Below are 22,430 nucleotides of genomic sequence, written 5' to 3'. Positions count from 1 at the left end.
TGTCTGTCTGTCAGTCTGTTTGTCAAACTCTCTCTCTCTCTCTCTCTCTCTCTCTCTCTCTCTCTCTCTATATATATATATATATCTACCTATTATCTACCTCTCAACCCATCTACTGTCTATCTCTCTATTTCTTTGTCTGTCTGTTCATGTGCCTGTGTGTCTGTTCTCTAAACGATGTTAAAGGACAACAGCAAAATGTAAAGGACAAACAAATGAGCAGTCCAATGAAAAATGACAAACAACACAAAAAGAAGGAAAGAGAGAAAGAAGAAAGACAAGATGAAAGAAAGGAAAACAGTGGGAATGAAAACAACAAAGAATACAGGTGAGGGGACGAAGAAGACAGGGAAAAGAAAGAAAAGATGAAAGAAAGAAAAGAAAAGAAGAGAGTATAAAAAAAAAAACAACAAAAAACAACAACAACACAACATTCTTTCAATTAACTCGGTTATCTGATTGCAGTCAAGAACATTTCTCACCATTTGAACACACACACACACACACACACACACACACACACACACACTCTTCCAGTCTTGTCTTTGTTCTTTATAACTATCTTGATGACCAAAGGAAGGTTTTCATTTATAAAAGTTTAACAGTGTCAGGTAAGTTAAAAGCATACTTTAGTTCACAAACAAAGTTACATTCATTCAAAACCAAGATGCTAAAAAATGTACAAAAAGTGAGTGTTTTATTAAATGAAAGTGAACATGTATGTAGAGAAAAAACAAACAAAAAGTAACAAATAATCAAACTGATGGTGGTGATAATTGTGGTGAAGATGGTGATGACAACGAACGTCCCTATCATTCAACCACAACAAGTAAAAAAAACAACAAACAACAACAATTAAAACAAGTAGCGAAACGATTTCTAGACATGCACTTTCTTGTTTGTTGTAAACTGCCGCACAAAATAAAAAAATGTCAAAATTACGAAACTGATAATGAAAGAAAAACAAAACAACGGTTCATTCAACAATGCTACAATCTAGTTGGGGTTTTTTCCCCCCGACTGTTAAACAATCTGAGAATCGAAATTCGCATTCTAATTCATATTGTTATCAACACAACAGTATCCCCAGGTCCAATATGAAATGTGACACAAACATTCCACCTGGCAAGCGACTGAATAAAGGATAATAATCAGGATTAAAGTATTGATGCCCATGTTAAGGTCGGATGAGAAATGAAAAGCGAATAGGAACGTTGTTCCATGACTTCTTAACACATTTACAAATGGCTGAAAGACTTTAAAGGCTTAATCAAATTCCTCTGTTGATATATTCTTGTCCAATACAGGGACAATCATCATAAAATCATGCAGAAATTCTTTCTAAAACACCCATTAGTTTCTTCAGTCGTCGTTAAAAAAACAACAAGAAAAAAAAAAGAACCAAGGCAATCTTGATGAAAAAAACCCCCACGAAAGTAAGGATGAGGATGAAGATGAAGACGATGCTGGTGACGACAAATATCGAGACTAACACAAATTATGACGCTCATGATGATCAAGACGACGTAGCAGCAGCAGCAACAACAATGATAATACCACTACCACCACCACCACAAACAACAGCAGCAGCAGCAGTACCACAAACAGTAGTTACAGCAGCACTAAAAGTACGAACAGTAGAATGAAAAAGTCACTGGTTACAAAACGATTAAAACCTACAACGACAAAAAACAACAACAAAAAACAACAACAACAAAACAAAACAAAACAAAAAAACAACCAAACCTCAACACTGGCGTAACAAATACGCCCGACACTATAACAAACAAAGAAACAAAACAACTGTTACGCACTTCAAACTAACCGGTACGTACATGCCAAGACCAGGAAACATTCAAATCTCTCTGTGTATTTTCAAGACGAAAAAGATATCTATAGAAGTCAAGGCACAATCATAAAAAGACAATGAATGTAAAGTAAAAATGGAAACATGCGATTTTAAACGTTCACGGCCAATACTCCACCTCCTGTAAGATGCAGACGATGGTGACAGCAAATGAAAAAAAGACAAAAACAAACAAATGACGAATGAATGAATGAAGCTGCTCTGCTGAAGAAAAATGTAAACTCTGGAGCTGATTGATCTGCAACCTGTAAACAGTTCACCACCGTCACAACAACATCCAGTATCAGTTAGTCCAGTTTCACTTTCTCAAGGGGGCGGCAGTGAATTCGTACAAATCCATATACGCTACACCACATCTGCTAGGCAGAGGCCTGGCAGCAGCATGGCCCAACACACTTGTCAGGCCTCAAGTGCATGCTTACATTTGTATGCCTACCAGAGTGGATCTCGTTTTACACAATTCTGTCAGAGGACAACACTTTTGTTGCCATGGGTTCTTTTTCAGTGCACCAAGTGCGTGCTGCACATGGGACCTCAGTTTATCATCTCATCCCAAAGACCAGACACTCAGTTTTGATTTTCCAGTCACACTTGGGAGAAAGGGCGAGAGCGGGATTCGAACCCACACCCTCACGGACTCTCCATATTGGCAGCTGAGCGTCTTAGCCATTCTGCCAGTATCAGTTAAAAAAAACAAAAAAACACACACACACAAAGAAAAGTAAAGAGAAAAAGGGTGAGGGGTGGGAGGGACAGAAAACTGTCCTCTGGGATCAACACAACAAGTGGGAGGTAGGACTCATCAAAGACAATCGCACTATACTAGGGGGGAGGGGGGAGGGGGGCAGTTATTCAACACCAGTAGGCTCTGACTAATCGCCCCAGACGCACTGGAAAAGCGGACAACTCTTCTGTCGACACACGCTCAGCCGGGGATGGGCGATTTGGGGCAACTGGTGTCCAGGGTCCAAACGGCATGTCTGTAGCCCGTCCCCAGAGAGGTGAAATAAAAACATGGGATTCTATCCTGAAGGCCAGGGTAAGAGAAGAACGAGATGTGACAGAGAAAGAAAGATAGAAAGAAAGGAGAGAGAAACAAGACACACAGACACACAGGGTGACGGACATGGCACAATATCAAAGCATAAAGAAAATTTAATCATCAAACACATGCGGGCGGGCGGGCGCGCGGGCGCGCGCGCACGCACACACACACACTCGGCATACATTCTCTGGCAACATTTCCCATATCCAGTTCATTGAATTGCCAATCACCTTTCAACACCCACCCACCCCTCCACACACTAACTGTATGCACCAAGACAGCGTATAAACGCAAACCACTTCACTGTTTCGACCAAACATCTTGCTGCCACATTTACTGGATTACCAATCCAATCGAAAATATTATTAATGGAGAGAGACAGATAGAAAGACAGACAGATAGAGAGAGAATGAGAGAGACAGAGACAGTGTATGTGACAGAGAAAAAGATTAAATCGTCTTTCAACAGCTTAAAAAAAAGAAGAAGAAAAAATAAGCGTCCCCCAACCACCGAAATCCCGACCGAAGGGAGAAAATCCACCAACACACGACACCGCAACAAAGCAGCAGTTACCTCTCTTGGATTTGAAGCGGAGCTGGGCGGTGACGGTGTTGTGGCCAGCGAAGACGACGGCACAGTTCTTAGCGTACACACGGAACTTGGCGTTCAGTTCAACCTCCGCAGAGTAGTACTCTATGTTGCCCTGATGCCAGCAAAAAAAAAAAGAATGTCGAAAGATATCAACCAGATGCACACACACAACACACACACGACACCGCAACAAAGCAGCAGTTACCTCTCTTGGATGAATAATAATTCAAAACATCTGCTATGGACAAATGTGTGTTTCGCGGTAACTGGTCGGCTAGTTTTTTTGAAAGAACAGTTGTCTTCATTTCTGGACACTGGACAAGCATGTGGTAGACACTGACTGCTTCTCCACACAGACACTGTAGATTTTTTGCAAAATTTAGTTCGATGGGCGTTCAAACGGAATCGATGAATTAAACTTCTAAAGTCTTGACTGGGAGACCCAACAAACTTGACCTTAAGGGTGTAGACGCCAATAGGTCGTTAAACTCCAATAGTAGACAGATAAATCATTTAAGAAAGCCTTGGAGTTGCTTAATGTAACTGTCTTCACACAGTGACGGTAATACTGGCAGTTTAAATCTTTCAACTTATGTTTATGTCGATCACTAGACACTTTTTCAATACACCTATAACACTCTTGAAGAGCTAATGGGATCCTGAGTAGGATTCAGACTTCGTTGTTTCGCAAGAGATGAAAGAGAGATGAAATAGAGAGAGACAGAGATCAAATAGAGAGAGAGGGATGAAAGAGAGAGAGAGATGGAAAGAGATACAGAGAGAGATAAAGCGAGATAGAGAGAAAGCTAGGGAGGGAGAGAAATGGAGATATATAGAGGGAGAGAGAGAGAGATACAGATATACATCTCTCTCTCTCTCTCTATATATATATAATCTAAAGAACGTGAGCTAACAGATCCACCCAGAGACCCCCAAACCCAGAGCGGTCAGCACTGACCCTCCTGATGGCACTGGACGTGTCCTCCACAGTGATTCCCGAGGCAAACCTCTCCATGATGTGCTCCAGGTTCTGAAAAGGACAACACAAGATCTGCACACAGTTAATCATGTACAGGCTTTGTAAAATAAACATGATAAGAACAGGATAATGAAAGAAGAAGTTATGGGACCGTTTCGTAAAAATCTGGCCTTTTCAACAGTGAACAACAGCATACATAAACTTTCTAAAACAACACACACACAAACATTGAGGACCGTTTCATAAGAGAGTGAGAGAGAGAGAGAAAGAAGAGGGAGACAGAGGGAGACAGAGGGAGACTGAGAGAGAGGGAGAGAGAGGGAGTGTGTGTATGTGTGTGTGCGAGCGAGCGAGAGAGAGAGAGAGAGAGAGAGACAGACAGAGAGACAGAGAGACAGAGAGACAGACAGACACAGACATCGACAGAAAGAGACAGACAGACAGACGGACAGAGAAGAGAGACAGAGAGTGTAGTTACCGAGTTGGGCATGTTGGAGACGGGCACAATGACGGAGAGACAGTTGACCATGTTCTTCATGTGCTGAGGCTTGAACAGCAGGGACCCCATGATCTCGCTGAACATCTGAACACACACATGGTGCAATGCGATACAACACGACGCGATACAATACGATGCGATACGATACAATACGATACAATACGATGCGATACAATACGATGCGATACGATACAATACGATACGATACAATACAATACGATACGATACAATACGATGCAATACGATACAATACGATACAATACGATACGATACGATGCGATGCGATGCGATTGTCACGCTCTATATGAGAGCGGACTAGAAACCCCCACCCAACCCAGCACTAACACCCTGACAACACAAACACAGAATAAAATAATTCAGGGTTTACATACATTTATTCAGTCACACACAGAACTTGCCAAATAAAACCACCACCATCCCAGCCACAACAACTGATACACTTAAACGCCAACAGAATGGATAAATAACCCACAAAAAAACACAGAGCTTGAAGACACGTCCGTCCAGCGAAAAAAACAGTCTGAAGAATGTTGTGCACTCAGGACAGTTGATAAAGAAAACCTGAAACACTCTGCACAACACCAGATGATAAAAAAACAAAAAACAAACGATGGCGTGGACAACGAAGCCTGAAGAAAACGAGGACGATGAAAGCGGGTACACGATGACAGTGACGAGAAGAGGGCAGCGGGGAAAACTGCAGACAACAGACCACTGCAGCACCAATGCAACCCGGCCGACACAGGTGGAAGGACAAATGGCACAGGAAGTGGGACGCTGCAAACTGCCAACCGGGTACCACTATCCTGACGCTGGAAACAAAACAAACCAAATAAAGACGAGACACGTCCAGCAGGGCACTCCCTCTGAGCTGGAGCACACAGAACATAGATACACACTTGAGGGTGCCAACTGGGCAAAAAGCCCCAAACCCAAACTGACACGACCTTCCTCCAAGAAGGCCGCGGGCGAAAAGCCTTGAGAAGTGTCACTGACAGAACAGAGAGACTTTAAACTCTGCTCAGCAGTGACACAAACACACAAACGAGACTCCCCGATTGCACGTAAAAAACGCACAACCGGGAGCTAACACACACTGAACGAATGCTCAAATGGGAGAGAGTAAATGGGGACGGTAATGCACAAAACACTCCACACGAGATTGTCATGAGTTGTGACAGCGATACAATACAATACAAGACGATGCCATTCGAAACGATACAATACGATACAATACAATACAAAGCGATATAATACAATACGATACGATGCGATGCGATGCGATACAATACGATACAGTTCGATACAATACGATGTGATACAATACGATACAATACAATGTGATAGAATACGATACAACACGATGCGATACAATACGATACGATACGATGTTATACAATATGACACAATACGATGTGATACAATATGATACAACACGATGCGATACGATATGATGCGATGCGATACAACACGATGTGATGCAATACGATACAACACGACGCGATACAATACGATACGATGCGATGCGATATGATACGATGCGATATGATACGTATATGCAACAGTCTGCAGTCTCATAAACACAAGACCCAACAACAACAACACCAAACCACCACCACCAACAACAAACATCACACCACCAACAACAACAACAAACATCACACCACCAACAACACCAAACCACCACCACCAACAACAAACATCACACCACCACCAACAACAAACACCAACAAACATCACACCACCAACAACCACCACCACCGCCACCACACCAACACCACTACAAGATATTGATTTTGTTCTTTCATTTCTATGTTCTCAGGTGCTCTTGTGTGGCAATAATGCACTGTTGTATATGTCCTGTCTTATGTGAGGCGCTTACAGCCCATTATATGGGGAGTTTGTCCCAGAAAAAGTACAATATATTATGTTTATCATTATTATCATCAATACAACAACAAGAACAACACAAACAATAAAAACACCACCAACACCACCACCTCCCCACCACCAACACCACCACCTCCCCACCACAAACACCACCAACACCACCACCTCCCCACCACCAACACCACCACCTCCCCACCACAAACACCACCAACACCACCACCTCCCCACCACCAACACCACCACCTCCCCACCACCAACACCACCACCTCCCCACCACAAACACCACCACCTCCCCACCACCAACACCACCACCTCCCCACCACCAACACCACCACCTCGCATCACAAACACCACCACCACCACCACTGCCCACTGACCACACAAGCCTTGGCCAGGTGGTCCGTCTCATCGGCCTCCTGTCCATGGGCCTGGGGGTCCGGGAAGTAGAAGTCCCTGTAGAAGGTCTCCAGGAAAGGGAACACGCCCTCAATGATGTACAGCACAGTGCCGTAGGCTGAGGACTCGAAGTCTGGGGCTGCCGCTGATCCACTGAAAGACAATCATGATGATGAGGTTTCTACGAATGATAAGGAAATAAGATGTATTAATAGAGAAAGTGAGTCAGATACGTGGATACACATAAGCAGAAAGATACAGAGAGGCAGACAGACAGACGGACGGGGAGAGAGGGAAGGAGGGAGGGAGGGAAAGAGAGAGAGAGGGGGGGGGGGAAGAGACAGGGAGGGAGGGAGAGAAGGACGGAGAGAGAGGGAGAGATAGAGAGAGACAGACAGACAGACAGACAGAGACAGACAGACATAGAGAGACAGAGAGAGAGGGGGAGGGAGAGGGGCGAGAGAGAGAGAGAGGAGATGAAGAGTGTGAAAGAGTGTGAGAGAGAGAGAGAGAGAGGGGGGGGGGGTAATGGGGGAGAGAGAAAGAGAGAGAGACAGAGACAAGGAAAGAGACAGACAGAGAGAGAGTGAGAGAGACACACAGAGAGAGAGTGAGAGAGACAGAGACAGGGAAAGAGACAGAGAGACAGGCGGGGTGGGGGCGACAGAGAAAGAGGGAGAGACAGACAGAGTGAGGGAAAGAGAGAGACAGAAACACACACACACACACACACACACACACACACACACACACAGAATTAATGTTATGATACTAATATGAATCACACTTCTATTTATCACTGGTAGTAGTAGTAGTGGCAGCAGCAGCAGAAGTAGCAGCAGTAGTAATAGTAGAAGTAGCAGCTCCACAAGCATCAGTAGCAACAATGGTAGTAGTAGCATCAGCATTAGCAGTAGTAGCAGTAGAAGCAGCAGCAGTAGGGTGGGAAGTCTTGGCGAATGACGACCATGGAGTGAAGGTGTGTGTGACTGATCTCCAACGATGGATGGTAGTGTTCTGACAGTGCTGTGTGTATTGAGTCTTTTGACTCTGGTCAGTGTGCCAGAAGTGTGAAGGTAATGTTGGGTCTTTGTGGTCTGTGACTTCATGGGGGGAGCTGATATACGGTTGGTTTGTTTGATTTTTTATTTATTTATTTATTTATTTCTTCATTCATTCGTTTACTTTTGTATCTGTAACAGAAAAAAAAATTGTGGTGGTAAACAGCTGACCTTTTCTCCGGGGCAGTCTTGAGGTGGATGCCAATCTTCTCGGGGTCCTCACGCACGCTGTCCGTCAGACGGTTCATCTCAATGGACAGGGAGGCCAGGTACTCCCACAGCTCGCTACACCCCCCGGACACAAACCAGTTCTCTTGAAGTTGTCAGCAGGCACTATTCCCCCCAGCCACCCCTCACCTCCCTCTATACCAAGTCTGCAGCTGTGTCGTTTTAACACTCACTCCTGCTCCAAAAAGGATTTGCACAAACACCATCTAACCCCTCTCCTCTCACTAAATTTATGGTGCACCTGTTTTAAATTGTACGGGCACACCAGGCCTCAAAGCGTTTACACAAACACCGTCCACCCCTGTTTCAAAATCTATGTACAGCCTGCTTCTTTTATCAATAATAAGCACATCAGCTTTCAAAGAACTTGCAAACATCATCCCTCTTTCCCTCTGTGTGTGTTTTTCACCCCCTACTCCTCTACAACCCTGTACCCCCTTAATCTGTTTTACTTCCTCAATTCCACCCGTGAAAACACCTTCATGTACAAAAGTAAACATTAAATGGTCGCTTTGCTCACTTCACCCTTTACCCCCCCCTCCACACACACACACACCCCCACCCGCACCACACAGCCTCCTTGCCTGACTTCTCCTGTAGATGAAAGCAGAAGTAAAGTTATCTTAAAACAAAGACACACACCATTCCTCAAAACCTCATCTATTCGTAGATGCTCAAATAAAAAGGATGACATAACACCCATCTCAACCATCCCCCGTTTCTTACTTTCTTATCTCCGTCTCCTATCGACCTTTAAAAAAATCAGTTGATATTCATAGTTCACCACCTCTACCCACGGCTATTGCAAACCCTTTATTCCATGCACAGATTAAACATTATTTTTTGTGACAAGGTCTATTCATTCACAATTAAACTATTTGTCTCCAAAACGATGTCATAACTATCTCTTAAAAAAAAAAAAAAATTAAGAGAAAAAAACCAACCTTGTAAGTCTCAACGATGGAGATACAAAAACTGCATTCTAATCAAGTATCACTTAAACAGATTAGCAGCAGCACAAACCAAACTAATCATATACTAATGACAATACAAAACTCCGCACATACGATACACCAAATTACTGACGCAACCATCAAAGTGAACGGCAGCATAGCGGCTGAATGTGAATGACAACATAGAATGTTCAACATGCGCAACCACCAACATACCCACCATTGACTTGGTTACGCAAGCAGTCTCCAGCAAGTCCACGAAATGGAACATAAAATATCTATGCCTTGTGTTCCGATTTCATGGGATCATCTTTAATTTTTAATTGTCTCAAGCAAAACGTTTCTGGGGAAAAAAACATGACCAGACCAGTTCAGTGTCACACCTTGTGTAGCCGGCTCACCAAGCGTTAACCTCTTCATCGGCCCAGTTGGCAAAACTCAGCTTCTGGTCTGTGGATGTCATCTCCATTCATTGGCCGGCTAAGATTTATCTCCCCTGACAGGCATTTTGAAATGAAGAGGAATTCGAAACTAGCACGCAAAAGCCGCCAAATTTGACACACAAAATACTATATATAAAAATCCCCACCTATATATTATTCATATCGACAAGGATGAAACTCTGACATTCCGCAATCTGTGGATAACACCATACTGATTCTGACTTTATAACAGGACAGTTGAGGATGCTTTGTTTTTCAGTCATAAATATCATGTTGTCAGCTAGGTCGGGGGAAAAACTAACATATGCCCTGTTAGTGAGAACATCGGAATAACAAAGACGCACTTCTGAAGAGGGCAAAGGACTTAACGATCGGCTCAAATCAGAAACTGATATAAGCTTACAGTCGGGCCGACAGCAAAGCGAGAGCTGTATGGTGAGTGGTTTATCTACTGAAATAGGGAATTGATTTACATATTAGTCTTTTGTGAAGGACTAGGACTCCAAACCTAGGAGGCAGGATAGCACTGGCTCAGTGCTGCAGCCTTGGGGGACTGGCTCAGTGCTGCAGCCTTGGGGGACTGGCTCAGTGCTGCAGCCTTGGGGGCTAGTTGGTCTTTGGGCGCCATGCCAACGCCGACTGTCCTAAATATCTCTTGGCCCAGAGAGTGGGGATGTAACTTGGGCAAGGCACTCTCCACTATACTCAAATTCTGGCCCAGACAGCCGGGACAGCAGCTGCCTCCTCTGCTGTCTTGATAGTCAGAGTCACTACTGACTACCATACAACGTGGGCCATCCGTCACTACGAGGTCCAGGTCTTCCAACTGAGTCAAGGAAACACAACACTTGGCAAAGTGTGTCTCGCTGGCAATGATTCCTGATGTAGTCAATGGAAACAAACCGTTATCTTGCTTCGGGTATGCCCAGATTTGGTTGAAGAATGTTGAACAAATGGAGACATTTCGCGTGTATGAACCCAAGATATACAGTGTGGATAACACACACACACACACACACACACACACACACACACACACACACAAACACAGAATTATGACATACATCCTCAAGGTAATATATATATATATATATATATATATATATATATATATATATATATATATATCGCTTTACAGCATACATAAACTTTCAACATGAAACACAAGAAACCAACAATTTCTTACGATGATCAGATAATACATACAACTCGATAACCCTTTCGCCACCGCTGGCGTCAGAGCAGACATGGTACTGTAACACTAAGAACTAAACAAGTCTACTGACTGGAAGCTGTCCGTGACTTACATACACACTCACATGCAGCACACAACACCACATCTACCACCGACGCACACTCCATTTCTCACAGGAGAATTGTGGTTGCCACAGCGTACGACTTGAAGCACAGAACAACAGGAATACCATTCCATTCCCCACACCACTTGTAGTACTTGCTGTAGCGCACGATTTTATCAAAGCCCATGTTTCCTTAAACAAAAAAACAAAAACAAAACAAAACAAAAAAACAAAACAACATTCATCCACCTGAGTTAGTAGCTGGTCGTAGTAGTGTGAGGGAATCCAGCGCGAAGCCTCACACAATAATAATAAAATAATAAAACACGATCTGTGATGAGGAATTAGAAGTCAGGAGAAAAGAGGAGGGGGGTGGGGGGGAAGAGGAGATAGATGCTAAAGAAGACACACCCCTCCCTCCCACTCGTCTTTTCACCAAGCTGAGTTGAACAACCTGTTGGCTGGAACACTTCAAATGAACTTGTTCAGGGCTCTCTGTGTGCTGTGTGGGGGAAGGTTTCCAAGTTCGAGGGTTTGAGGGGACGGAGTCTTTCCCGCCCCCCCCCTTCCCATCCCCCCGCCCCCCTCTTCCTCCCCGATTCGTCAACCTCATCTTATAAAACACGTGTTCTCCACACATGTCACCTTTAATGCCTATCCAAACGATAAGATAAAATGACTAAAATAAAAAGGCTCCTGACTGATGTATTTCAGAAAGCCCTTGCATTTCCGTGAAGCTTGTACAGCGAAGTGACCAAGAGCGAGGCATCTCTGGCTGCTACAGCCCGTGTTACAAACTCAGCATGTGGAGATGCGCAGTAAAGTCTCGCATAGGGTGTTAAATTTTGATATCCCTGCCCTGGCTCTACCAGGAAGGAGAACGTCAAATCTGTTTAATTTCCTGTCACGCATACTGGTGATTGTAGACAGTTGTGACCGTTTCAAGGTAGGTAAAGAGGGGGCGGGGATTTGAATGGTGAGTTGAGGGTAAGCGGGTAAAGGGAGGGTGGAATGGAGTGAATATCACAGCATAGCATCAATGGGTAGCCTGTCTCAGCATAGCATCAATGGGTAGCCTATCTTGACATAGCATCAATGGGTAGCCTATCTTGACATAGCATCAATGGGTAGCCTGTCTCAGCATAGCATCAATGGGTAGCCTGTCTCAGCATAGCATCAATGGGTAGCCTGTCTCATCATAGCATCAATGGGTAGCCTATCTTGACATAGCATCAATGGGTAGCCTATCTCATCATAGCATCACAGCATAGCATCAATGGGTAGCCTGTCTCATCATAGCATCAATGGGTAGCCTATCTCAGCATAGCATCAATGGGTAGCCTATCTCAGCATAGCATCACAGCATAGCATCAATGGGTAGCCTGTCTCAGCATAGCATCAATGGATAGCCTGTCTCAGCATAGCATCAATGGATAGCCTGTCTCAGCATAGCCAGGGCTGAGCATGTTCATCAGTGCAATGTAAACAACGTTAGCTACTAAAGTAAAGCAGTTCATGACAGAAGCCATGGCCTGTGGAATACAGTGGGCGATACATCTTGACGGTTCCTGAGGCTGAAACTGTCATCCTGACTTGAAAACCAACCGGACGATGGACGGCACATCCCAACAAACAGAAAGATGAAACAAAGGTATAAAGAAATAAGTGAAATAAGACATCAACAATGAATAAATTCAGACTAGCCTGAAGATAGTCAAGATATATAAACGAGTGCGCGCGCGCGCGCGCGCGAGAGAGAGAGAGAGAGAGAGGGAGGGAGAGAGAGAGTGAGTGTGAGTGTGTGTGTGTGTGTGTGTTGTGTGTGAAGACACGCCAGCGACTGGAAGATTTCAAACTGATCCGTCAACAGATGTGTATGACATTGCAGCATCCAAGATGACAGCTACAGCTTAATGAAAACAACAGTGCACAACGCCTATCGCTTCTCCTCACCACCTCCACAACCTCACTGCACTTTGCGCATGGTGCTAATATAAACATAACATTCTGACTTGCAATTCACTTGACGTGTACGACGCTTGAGACCCTTCCAAAGGACCTGTTCGTCGTTTTGCCGCGTAAAACTGCCTGTTTAGCCAAATGCGTGGCAGGCATCAGATGCTAAAAAACCACCCCAAAACAATATGTACTACGTTGTCTACAGACTGTTTATTCTTGACACGCTGGTGAGTACAAGGTGGGTAGATTTCTCCAGTGACAAGCAAGTCCGCTCTTAAACTTGAAGGCGTTGACAGAGAGTACAGTCACTGCACTGACGGGCTGTTGTGTTCTGCAGGGGAAACAACCCTGGTTGAGAGAGAGAGAAAGAGAGAGAGAGAGAGAGAGAGAGAGAGAGATAAAAGTCGCCCCTAACATTGAGCCTGTGGTGGTTCGTCTATAGTCTCTACTTATTTCCCCGTAGATCTCTTCCGCAGGCATATTCACACCCAGCATAAAAAACAAAACAAACACACACACAAATTAAACAACAACAACAACAACAGCACACACACCCGCTAATGCCCACATAACATGTGTACAAGAACTAGTGACGATAAACAAAGTACCAAAGGAACGTTGAAGTCTCCGTTAACTTCCATCAGAACCAATAAAAACACCCCAAACTGCCAAATGAAAACCAACAAAAACACACATATGGCAATTTAACGTTGAAGTCCCCTTTAACATCCATCAGAACCAATAAAAACACCCCAAAGTGCCAAATGAAAACCAACAAAAACACACATATGGCAATTTAACGTTGAAGTGCCCTTTAACTTCCATCAGAACCAAAGAAAACACCCCAAGGTGCCAAATGAAAACCAACAAAAACACATAAATGGCAATTTAACGTTGGAGTGCCCTTTAACTTCCATCAGAACCAAAGAAAACACCCCAAAGTGCCAAATGAAAACCAACAAAAACACACATATGGCAATTTAACGTTGGAGTGCCCTTTAACTTCCATCAGAACCAAAGAAAACACCCCAAGGTGCCAAATGAAAACCAACAAAAACACATAAATGGCAATTTAACGTTGGAGTGCCCTTTAACTTCCATCAGAACCAAAGAAAACACCCCAAGGTGCCAAATGAAAACCAACAAAAACACATAAATGGCAATTTAACGTTGGAGTGCCCTTTAACTTCCATCAGAACCAAAGAAAACACCCCAAGGTGCCAAATGAAAACCAACAAAAACACATAAATGGCAATTTAACGTTGAAGTCCCCTTTAACTTCCATCAGAACCAAAGAAAACACCCCAAAGTGCCAAATGAAAACCAACAAAAACACACATATCGCAATTTAACGTTGGAGTGCCCTTTAACATCCATCAGAACCAATAAAAACACCCCAAAGTGCCAAATGAAAACCAACAAAAACACATAAATGGCAATTTAACGTTGGAGTGCCCTTTAACTTCCATCAGAACCAAAGAAAACACCCCAAGGTGCCAAATGAAAACCAACAAAAACACATAAATGGCAATTTAACGTTGGAGTGCCCTTTAACTTCCATCAGAACCAAAGAAAACACCCCAAGGTGCCAAATGAAAACCAACAAAAACACATAAATGGCAATTTAACGTTGGAGTGCCCTTTAACTTCCATCAGAACCAAAGAAAACACCCCAAGGTGCCAAATGAAAACCAACAAAAACACATAAATGGCAATTTAACGTTGGAGTGCCCTTTAACTTCCATCAGAACCAAAGAAAACACCCCAAAGTGCCAAATGAAAACCAACAAAAACACATAAATGGCAATTTAACGTTGGAGTGCCCTTTAACTTCCATCAGAACCAAAGAAAACACCCCAAGGTGCCAAATGAAAACCAACAAAAACACACATATGGCAATTTAACGTTGGAGTGCCCTTTAACTTCCATCAGAACCAATGAAGACACCCCAAAGTGCTAAAACGAACATCGAAATTTCCACTAACATCCACCCTCAGTACGCCAGCAACTGCTGCTGATCGCAGTTCTTAAGGGATGGAAGAAGTCTAGATCCTATAACATACAGAACCATTCGTGTAATTAATCGTTCGAACCTGAGCAAACTTACACACACTATTACTGACCGAAACATTTTCTGTCACTAGTCAGGAGAAGTCCGAACTGACACAGAAGGACCACGTGACGCTACGCTGGGTGGACAGCTGGCTGATTAAGGGGACAACAGGGTAGGGGCTTGTGTAATGGTCGGTCAGTGAAATAATATTGGGTTATAAACCATTACTTCTCATGTTGGCATGCAGCAGCTAAAGGCCACTATGCTACACACACACATACACTATGCACATTCCGTGATTATTCGCATAATTTTTTCACATGCTTAGAAGGCTCGACACAAACAGCTTTCTACAAAACTGTCTACTATAGTAAACACTTTTTTCTATGTGTGTAAATATCAATCCAACATAACAGGTAATAAGGCGAGTGGGGTTCTGGCTCATGCGATACATGCGAGATACTCAATATCTAATCAATAATATACTGTCCAACAATATACCCCACCATTCATGGTATGACAAAGAAGAACATGACTAGGATTTGGCTACATAGTTTGGTAAAGCCAACAAATGCAGTAGGGAAACAATGGACAGTCGTATACAGATGATTATGACACCCACAAATAAAGTGATATGGCCATAAACAGAGTTGTTGCTTATACACACACACAAGGACACACGCGCTTACAGACACAGACACAGACATTCCTGTACATAGAAACAAGCTTCACCTCAGGTAGACACCAAACAGACACACACAAAGACAAAAACAGACTCAGAGGTCGGTGAATGAAGCAAACGAAGCTGCAATTTAACTTGCACATCATCATCATCCACATATGATTTTGTGACCATGTTTCCAGACTAAACCAATTTCTCATTCTATCCAAACTGAATTATCGTAATATGTCTATCTCTGTCCAAACTATTCATGAAAAGAAACTGACGGATAAAACAACGAGCCCTCTGTTGCAGTTCTTTAATGTCCCACATGATAACACAGTGAATTGGTATACATGATTATAACAAGTATTCATCACACACACACATACCTGCCTTTCATAACATCTTCTCTCCTCGTTCCATGTAAGAGACCAAAGAGTTTAAAGACGCTGTTTGTGTGCTGGTATAAATATGTTGGAATGTTTAACTCTGCCATGTGCTGTGCACTGCATGCGTGCATGTTTCATGGAGTGCGTGCGTGCCTGCGTGCATGTGCAACAACTGTTCGATTCAAGCCGGAGTTGTTGTTCTTAAAACACACACACACACACACACACACACACACACACAACACACACACAGAGGAAAATCCACTACCAATATCTCACTTCAGTATATCCCCCGCTTTTAATTCTTACTTTAAATTTTGATCTACTCATGCAGTGCAGAAGTCGCGTGTTGCGGCCACAACCAACCACAACCTTCATGCAAGAACATTCCGATCGGGTTCCTCATGCATCTGTACTGAGCCACGTTCAAACCTCCACAGAAGAACAGTCTACAGGGGAAATTCTGACTGGGTGTGTTTTTTCAGTCATGCGGTCCATGGAGTCATGCACTGATGTCTACACACATTATGTGGGGAGGGAGAAGTTGGCGATTTATATAGTCAGTCACACACATACACACACACACACAAAGAGAGGGGGGGGGAGGGAATGAATACTGCTTTTAGATACATTTATCCCGAAACAAGACAGCGAGAGGGAGAGAGGGAGGGAGAAAGTGAAGGGGGGGGGAGAGAGTGAGGTAGGGAGGCAAGGGGAGAGAGAGAGAGGGAGAGAGAGACAGAGAGAGAGAGAGAGAGAGAGAGAGAGAATGGATAGTGCTTTTATATACATTGCTTCCTAAACAAGAGGGAGGGAGGGAGAGACTTGGAGAGAGAGGAGGAGGGGGGAGGGAGAGAGAGAGGGTGTGGAGAGAGACAGAGAGCGTGGAGGAGGGGAAGAGAGAGAGAGAGAGACAGGGAGGTAGAGAGAGGACGGGGAGGTTCATAAACTGTTGTACTAGCCTGCCCTTCTCGTAAGCTGATAAGTTGAGACGTTTTGTGAATTATTTAACTCTTTTTATGCACACACAGACACAGACATAGACACACACAATATGCCCATCTCCTTCACAATGTTGATGACCTAAGAAAATTCAGTCACTGCATCGAGGCGAAAGCCGTGTCACAATCAACGCGAGAGCGCGTGCTTACGTGCATGTGTTTGTGTGTGGGGGTGGGGGGCAGGTGAAGGGGATAGGAGAATGACAGACTGACAGACAGAGCACGTGAATGCATAAACCCCTTGAGCCAAACTTCGTTTTAACTCGTATCCTTTGGTTTGACGAACATTTCCAAAACACTAAACTATGCTTCACTGGTCTGTTAACGTATGAGCAAAACGTGTATATATATATATATATATATATATATATATATATATATATATATATATATATACATACGGCGGTAAGATGGCTAAAAGAAAACATATAGAAACAATATACGTATATTGCAAGAGCGCACCTGAAACTCTCTGTCTGTCTGTGCTACGTATGTCTTTGTCCCTTCACAATAACCACCACGTTTCATAATGTAGAACCAACTATGTCTTTGTCCCTTCACTGTGACCACGTTTCATTATGTAGAACCAGCTATGTCTTTGTCCCTTCACAGTGACCACAACGTTTCATTATGTAGAACCAGCTATGTCTTTGTCCCTTCACAATGATCACAACGTTTCATTATGTAGAACCAGCTATGTCTTTGTCCCTTCACAGTGACCACAACGTTTCATTATGTAGAACCAGCTATGTCTTTGTCCCTTCACAATGATCACAACGTTTCATTATGTAGAACCAACTATGTCTTTGTCCCTTCACAGTGACCACAACGTTTCATTATGTAGAACCAGCTATGTCTTTGTCCCTTCACAGTGACCACAACGTTTCATAATGTAGAACCAGCTATGTCTTTGTCCCTTCACAGTGACCACAACGTTTCATTATGTAGAACCAGCTATGTCTTTGTCCCTTCACAGTGACCACAACGTTTCATTATGTAGAACCAACTATGTCTTTGTCCCTTCACAGTGACCACAACGTTTCATATGTAGAACCAACTATGTCTTTGTCCCTTCACAGTGACCACAACGTTTCATATGTAGAACCAACTATGTCTTTGTCCCTTCACAGTGACCACAACGTTTCATTATGTAGAACCATCTATCTTTGTCCCTTCACAGTGACCACAACGTTTCATTATGTAGAACCAACTATGTCTTTGTCCCTTCACAGTGACCACAACGTTTCATATGTAGAACCAACTATGTCTTTGTCCCTTCACAGTGACCACAACGTTTCATTATGTAGAACCATCTATCTTTGTCCCTTCACAGTGACCACAACGTTTCATATGTAGAACCAACTATCTTTGTCCCTTCACAGTGACCACGTTTCATTATGTAGAACCAGCTATGTCTTTGTCCCTTCACAGTGACCACGTTTCATTATGTAGAACCAGCTATGTCTTTGTCCCTTCACAGTGACCACGTTTCATTATGTAGAACCAACTATCTTTGTCCCTTCACAGTGACCACAACGTTTCATTATGTAGAACCAGCTATGTCTTGGTCCCTTCACAGTGACCACAACGTTTCATATGTAGAACCAACTATCAAACGACATCAGTGAACCTTCTGACACCACCCACTAACCCCAACCAGTCGAAACTGACAGATTATTAATCCACTTCCCTGCAACAAATCAAAGCCCCCTCCCCCTTGCCCCCCACCGGGTCAGGGAATTCCGCTGAGGAAAATGACGCAATGATGCACAACTTACACTGACGATGACGTCTATGTCAATCTAGGTCAAGGTCATGCGAGGGGAAGGCAGGCATTCCAGGGAACAGGAGGGAGGGAGGGAACAGGAGGGAGGGTGGGAGGGAGGGAGGCACGAGCAGGGAACGAAGGGTTGGGAAGGGAAGGGAGGGGGTAAACAAGTTGTGTTACCCTCGGTACACGTCATGGAAGGGGCGTTCCGCTTGGGCGCTGTTAGCACGTGCAACACGTTTAGAAAGAACAGAAAGACGGCCAGGCACGTGAAGGGAACCAACAGGAAAGGGATTACAAATATGTATATCAATATATATCTATCAATAAGTGATACTGAAAGACTTCTTTTCAAATCTAAATACTGTTCTCTGTGTCTTTTCTGTCGATGTCATTCTTCAGCTGTCAGCAAGATTTGGTGAACAACGTTCTAGAAATAGAAGTAAACCAAATGACTTGCACTGTACCTTCCATATACTTACACTTTCGTAAACATTTATTTGTTGCCGTTTCAAACTTCTATATTCTTATATTTTCAAATTCAGTCTTTCGGGGGCAGACAAAAGTATCAGCAACATGTCATGTTCTTGTTTTGAATGTTCATTAGAAAGTATCACTGCAGGAAAACCACATTGAAACCAAATGAGTGCGGTCCAGAAGAACAAACATCCATGCTGGTTTATACCGTGGCAGCCTTCCTATTCTAAAAAAATAAAGTAAAAGAAACAACCTCGAGTATTACTTAATCAAAACACTTCGTACCTACCTCGCGAATTAAGTACACAATAACCTTCTTTTTTTTCCCCTTTCTTGAAAAGAGTAAAACATTTCTCTCACATGATTTTAAATCTTGTTGTCTGTTACTACTACCAAGCAAAAAACGATATCTAAAACCAAACAAATACTCCATAAAAGGTGTTGGTTCTTTATTTTTACCAATCAACTCACAAAAACCAACCCTTTTTTCACCCCCCCCCCCCCCCCGGCTTTTGAATCCTTCCATCCTGTCTATGCTCCCTTGAGGGAAAACCGTCAACAAAATGAAGATGAAACACACCTACACACACGGGAAACAACAAAAGTCAGTCAGGAGAAAAAAATGTCAAAAATTACAATGCCGGAACCCACAGAAGGACTTCATTAAAAAATGCATCCAAATAATTGTAAAGTCAAAAGTGGGTAATCTTGCAGTAATATAAAAAACAAAAGAAAAAGAAAAGAAAAGAAAACCCATAAACAATCCTAACACAAATACATTCGTTGGATAAATCATACATACAGGAGGATGATAATAAGAAACAAATCTCTTTGCAGTCATGCTCGAGTGTTCGTTAAGAAACACAACACTCAGATCAAAAGATGACATTCCAGGTTCTACAATAAATAACAGGTTAACTCATTCATCCCAAGAGGCCACAAAAGGCAGAACAATCAGTGCTGCTCGGGGAAACGCAACGCGAGGAGGAGAGCATTCCTTCCAGAAACTGAACACAAACACACGGAACAGACAGCCAAGACGTCCAGGCTTTCTCCGCTGGAGGGAGAAGACACAACGAGAACCAATGACCAATCGTCGTCCTGGACCGTAACGGAAACCGGACCGAACAGGACGAAAAGGGATCAGAGTGTTGTGGACATGACTTTCAGCAGGGGTGGTGAGAAACAAGGTGAAGTTCGCGTGGGAGAAGGCAGGCGGTAAGAGGAGGGCGCGGTGGGGTGGGGGTGGGGGGTGCGGGTGAGGGGGGTAATACTACACCGGAAAGAGACAGGGTCACACAGACCGTGAAAGGAAGTCACGGCAAGAAACAAAGAAAGATCGGGATAAGATCTGAAACAAAGAAGAAGAATCAAATTACCTAAAGAAGGCCAATCAAAAACAAACAAACAAACAAAAATCGAGACAGAAACTGAGAAACAGCGGAAAGGAAACTGGGAAGCGGGGTAGGGGGTGTGGGGGTGGGTGGGAGTGTAGGTGGTGGTGGTGGGCATCAAAATCAATATAAAAAGGTTAAAATGATTGTAAACAAAAAGTGAGTGGCTGATATAAACAAAATATAGATAAACAAACAAATAATAAATAAATAAATAAGAAGAAAGAAAAGAAAGAAAAAAACCCAAAGTACAGGATCGTCAAACTAAAAAAAACAAAAACAAAAAAAACAAAAACAGAACTAATGTAGAATGGACACATTCAACAGGAAACAGACCAGAGACGATGTGATCAATCCAGACACTGACAGGGACAGACCGGAAGAAGAGTGAGGAGAGACAGGAAGGGTAGAGAACAAGCCAAAACAATAAAGGAGAGACAGAGACTTCCAGGCACCTGAGACCCACCAGTCCACTTTGACATCAACATCATCAACATCCAAGGTGGTTGCAACCAAAAGGAGACACAGAGAAGCAGCAGAAGACTTTGGTAGGAAGGGAACAGAAAGGGGACAAGCGACAGTTCCGCTGAAACCAAAGGGAAGAATTGAAGGAGAAGCAGACGTGTTCTGGTGGGAGAGGAAGAGGAGGAGAGGGAAAGTTTCGTGGAAACCAAAGGGAAGAATTGAAGGAGAAGCAGACGTGTTCTGGTGGGAGAGGAAGATGAGAGGGAAAGTTTCGTGGAAACCAAATGGAAGAATTGAAGGAGAAGCAGACGTGTTCTGGTGGGAGAGGAAGAGGAGAGGGAAAGTTTCGTGGAAACCAAAGGGAAGAATTGAAGGAGAAGCAGACGTGTTCTGATGGGAGAGGAAGAGGAGAGGGAAAGTTTCGTGGAAACCAAAGGGAAGAATTGAAGGAGAAGCAGACGTGTTCTGGTGGGAGAGGAAGATGAGAGGGAAAGTTTCGTGGAAACCAAAGGGAAGAATTGAAGGAGAAGCAGACGTGTTCTGGTGGGAGAGGAAGATGAGAGGGAAAGTTTCGTGGAAACCAAAGGGAAGAATTGAAGGAGAAGCAGACGTGTTCTGGTGGGAGAGGAAGAGGAGAGGGAAAGTTTCGTGGAAACCAAAGGGAAGAATTGAAGGAGAAGCAGACGTGTTCTGATGGGAGAGGAAGAGGAGAGGGAAAGTTTCGTGGAAACCAAAGGGAAGAATTGAAGGAGAAGCAGACGTGTTCTGGTGGGAGAGGAAGAGGAAGAGGAGAGGGAAAGTTTCGTGGAAACCAAAGGGAAGAATTGAAGGAGAAGCAGACGTGTTCTGATGGGAGAGGAAGAGGAGAGGGAAAGTTCCGTGGAAACCAAAGGGAAGAATTGAAGGAGAAGCAGACGTGTTCTGGTGGGAGATGAAGAGGAAGAGGAGAGGGAAAGGAAATTGGTTGAAACCAAGGGGAAGACACAGAG

General features: G+C 43.6%; 1 protein-coding gene across 4 annotated transcripts in view; it reads right to left on the bottom strand.

The window, feature by feature from the left end:
• Positions 1–22,430, bottom strand: part of LOC143300857 (inositol 1,4,5-trisphosphate-gated calcium channel ITPR2-like) — a 393,676-nt gene that overhangs the window by 54,768 nt on the left and 316,478 nt on the right. For all 4 annotated transcript variants that reach the window (XM_076614816.1, XM_076614817.1, XM_076614818.1 and 1 more), the window contains 5 exons: positions 8,521–8,634; positions 7,270–7,441; positions 4,961–5,065; positions 4,462–4,533; positions 3,486–3,615 (listed from right to left, as the gene is read on the bottom strand). In XM_076614816.1, the coding sequence (XP_076470931.1) occupies positions 3,486–3,615; positions 4,462–4,533; positions 4,961–5,065; positions 7,270–7,441; positions 8,521–8,634 (593 nt within the window). The remainder of the gene's footprint in view (positions 1–3,485; positions 3,616–4,461; positions 4,534–4,960; positions 5,066–7,269; positions 7,442–8,520; positions 8,635–22,430) is intronic.

The sequence above is a fragment of the Babylonia areolata genome, chromosome 26 (assembly GCF_041734735.1).
Source record: "Babylonia areolata isolate BAREFJ2019XMU chromosome 26, ASM4173473v1, whole genome shotgun sequence".
Lineage (NCBI taxonomy): Eukaryota > Metazoa > Mollusca > Gastropoda > Neogastropoda > Buccinidae > Babylonia > Babylonia areolata.
Note: the sequence above shows the minus strand (reverse complement) of the source record. Positions and strands in the feature narration are given on the sequence as shown.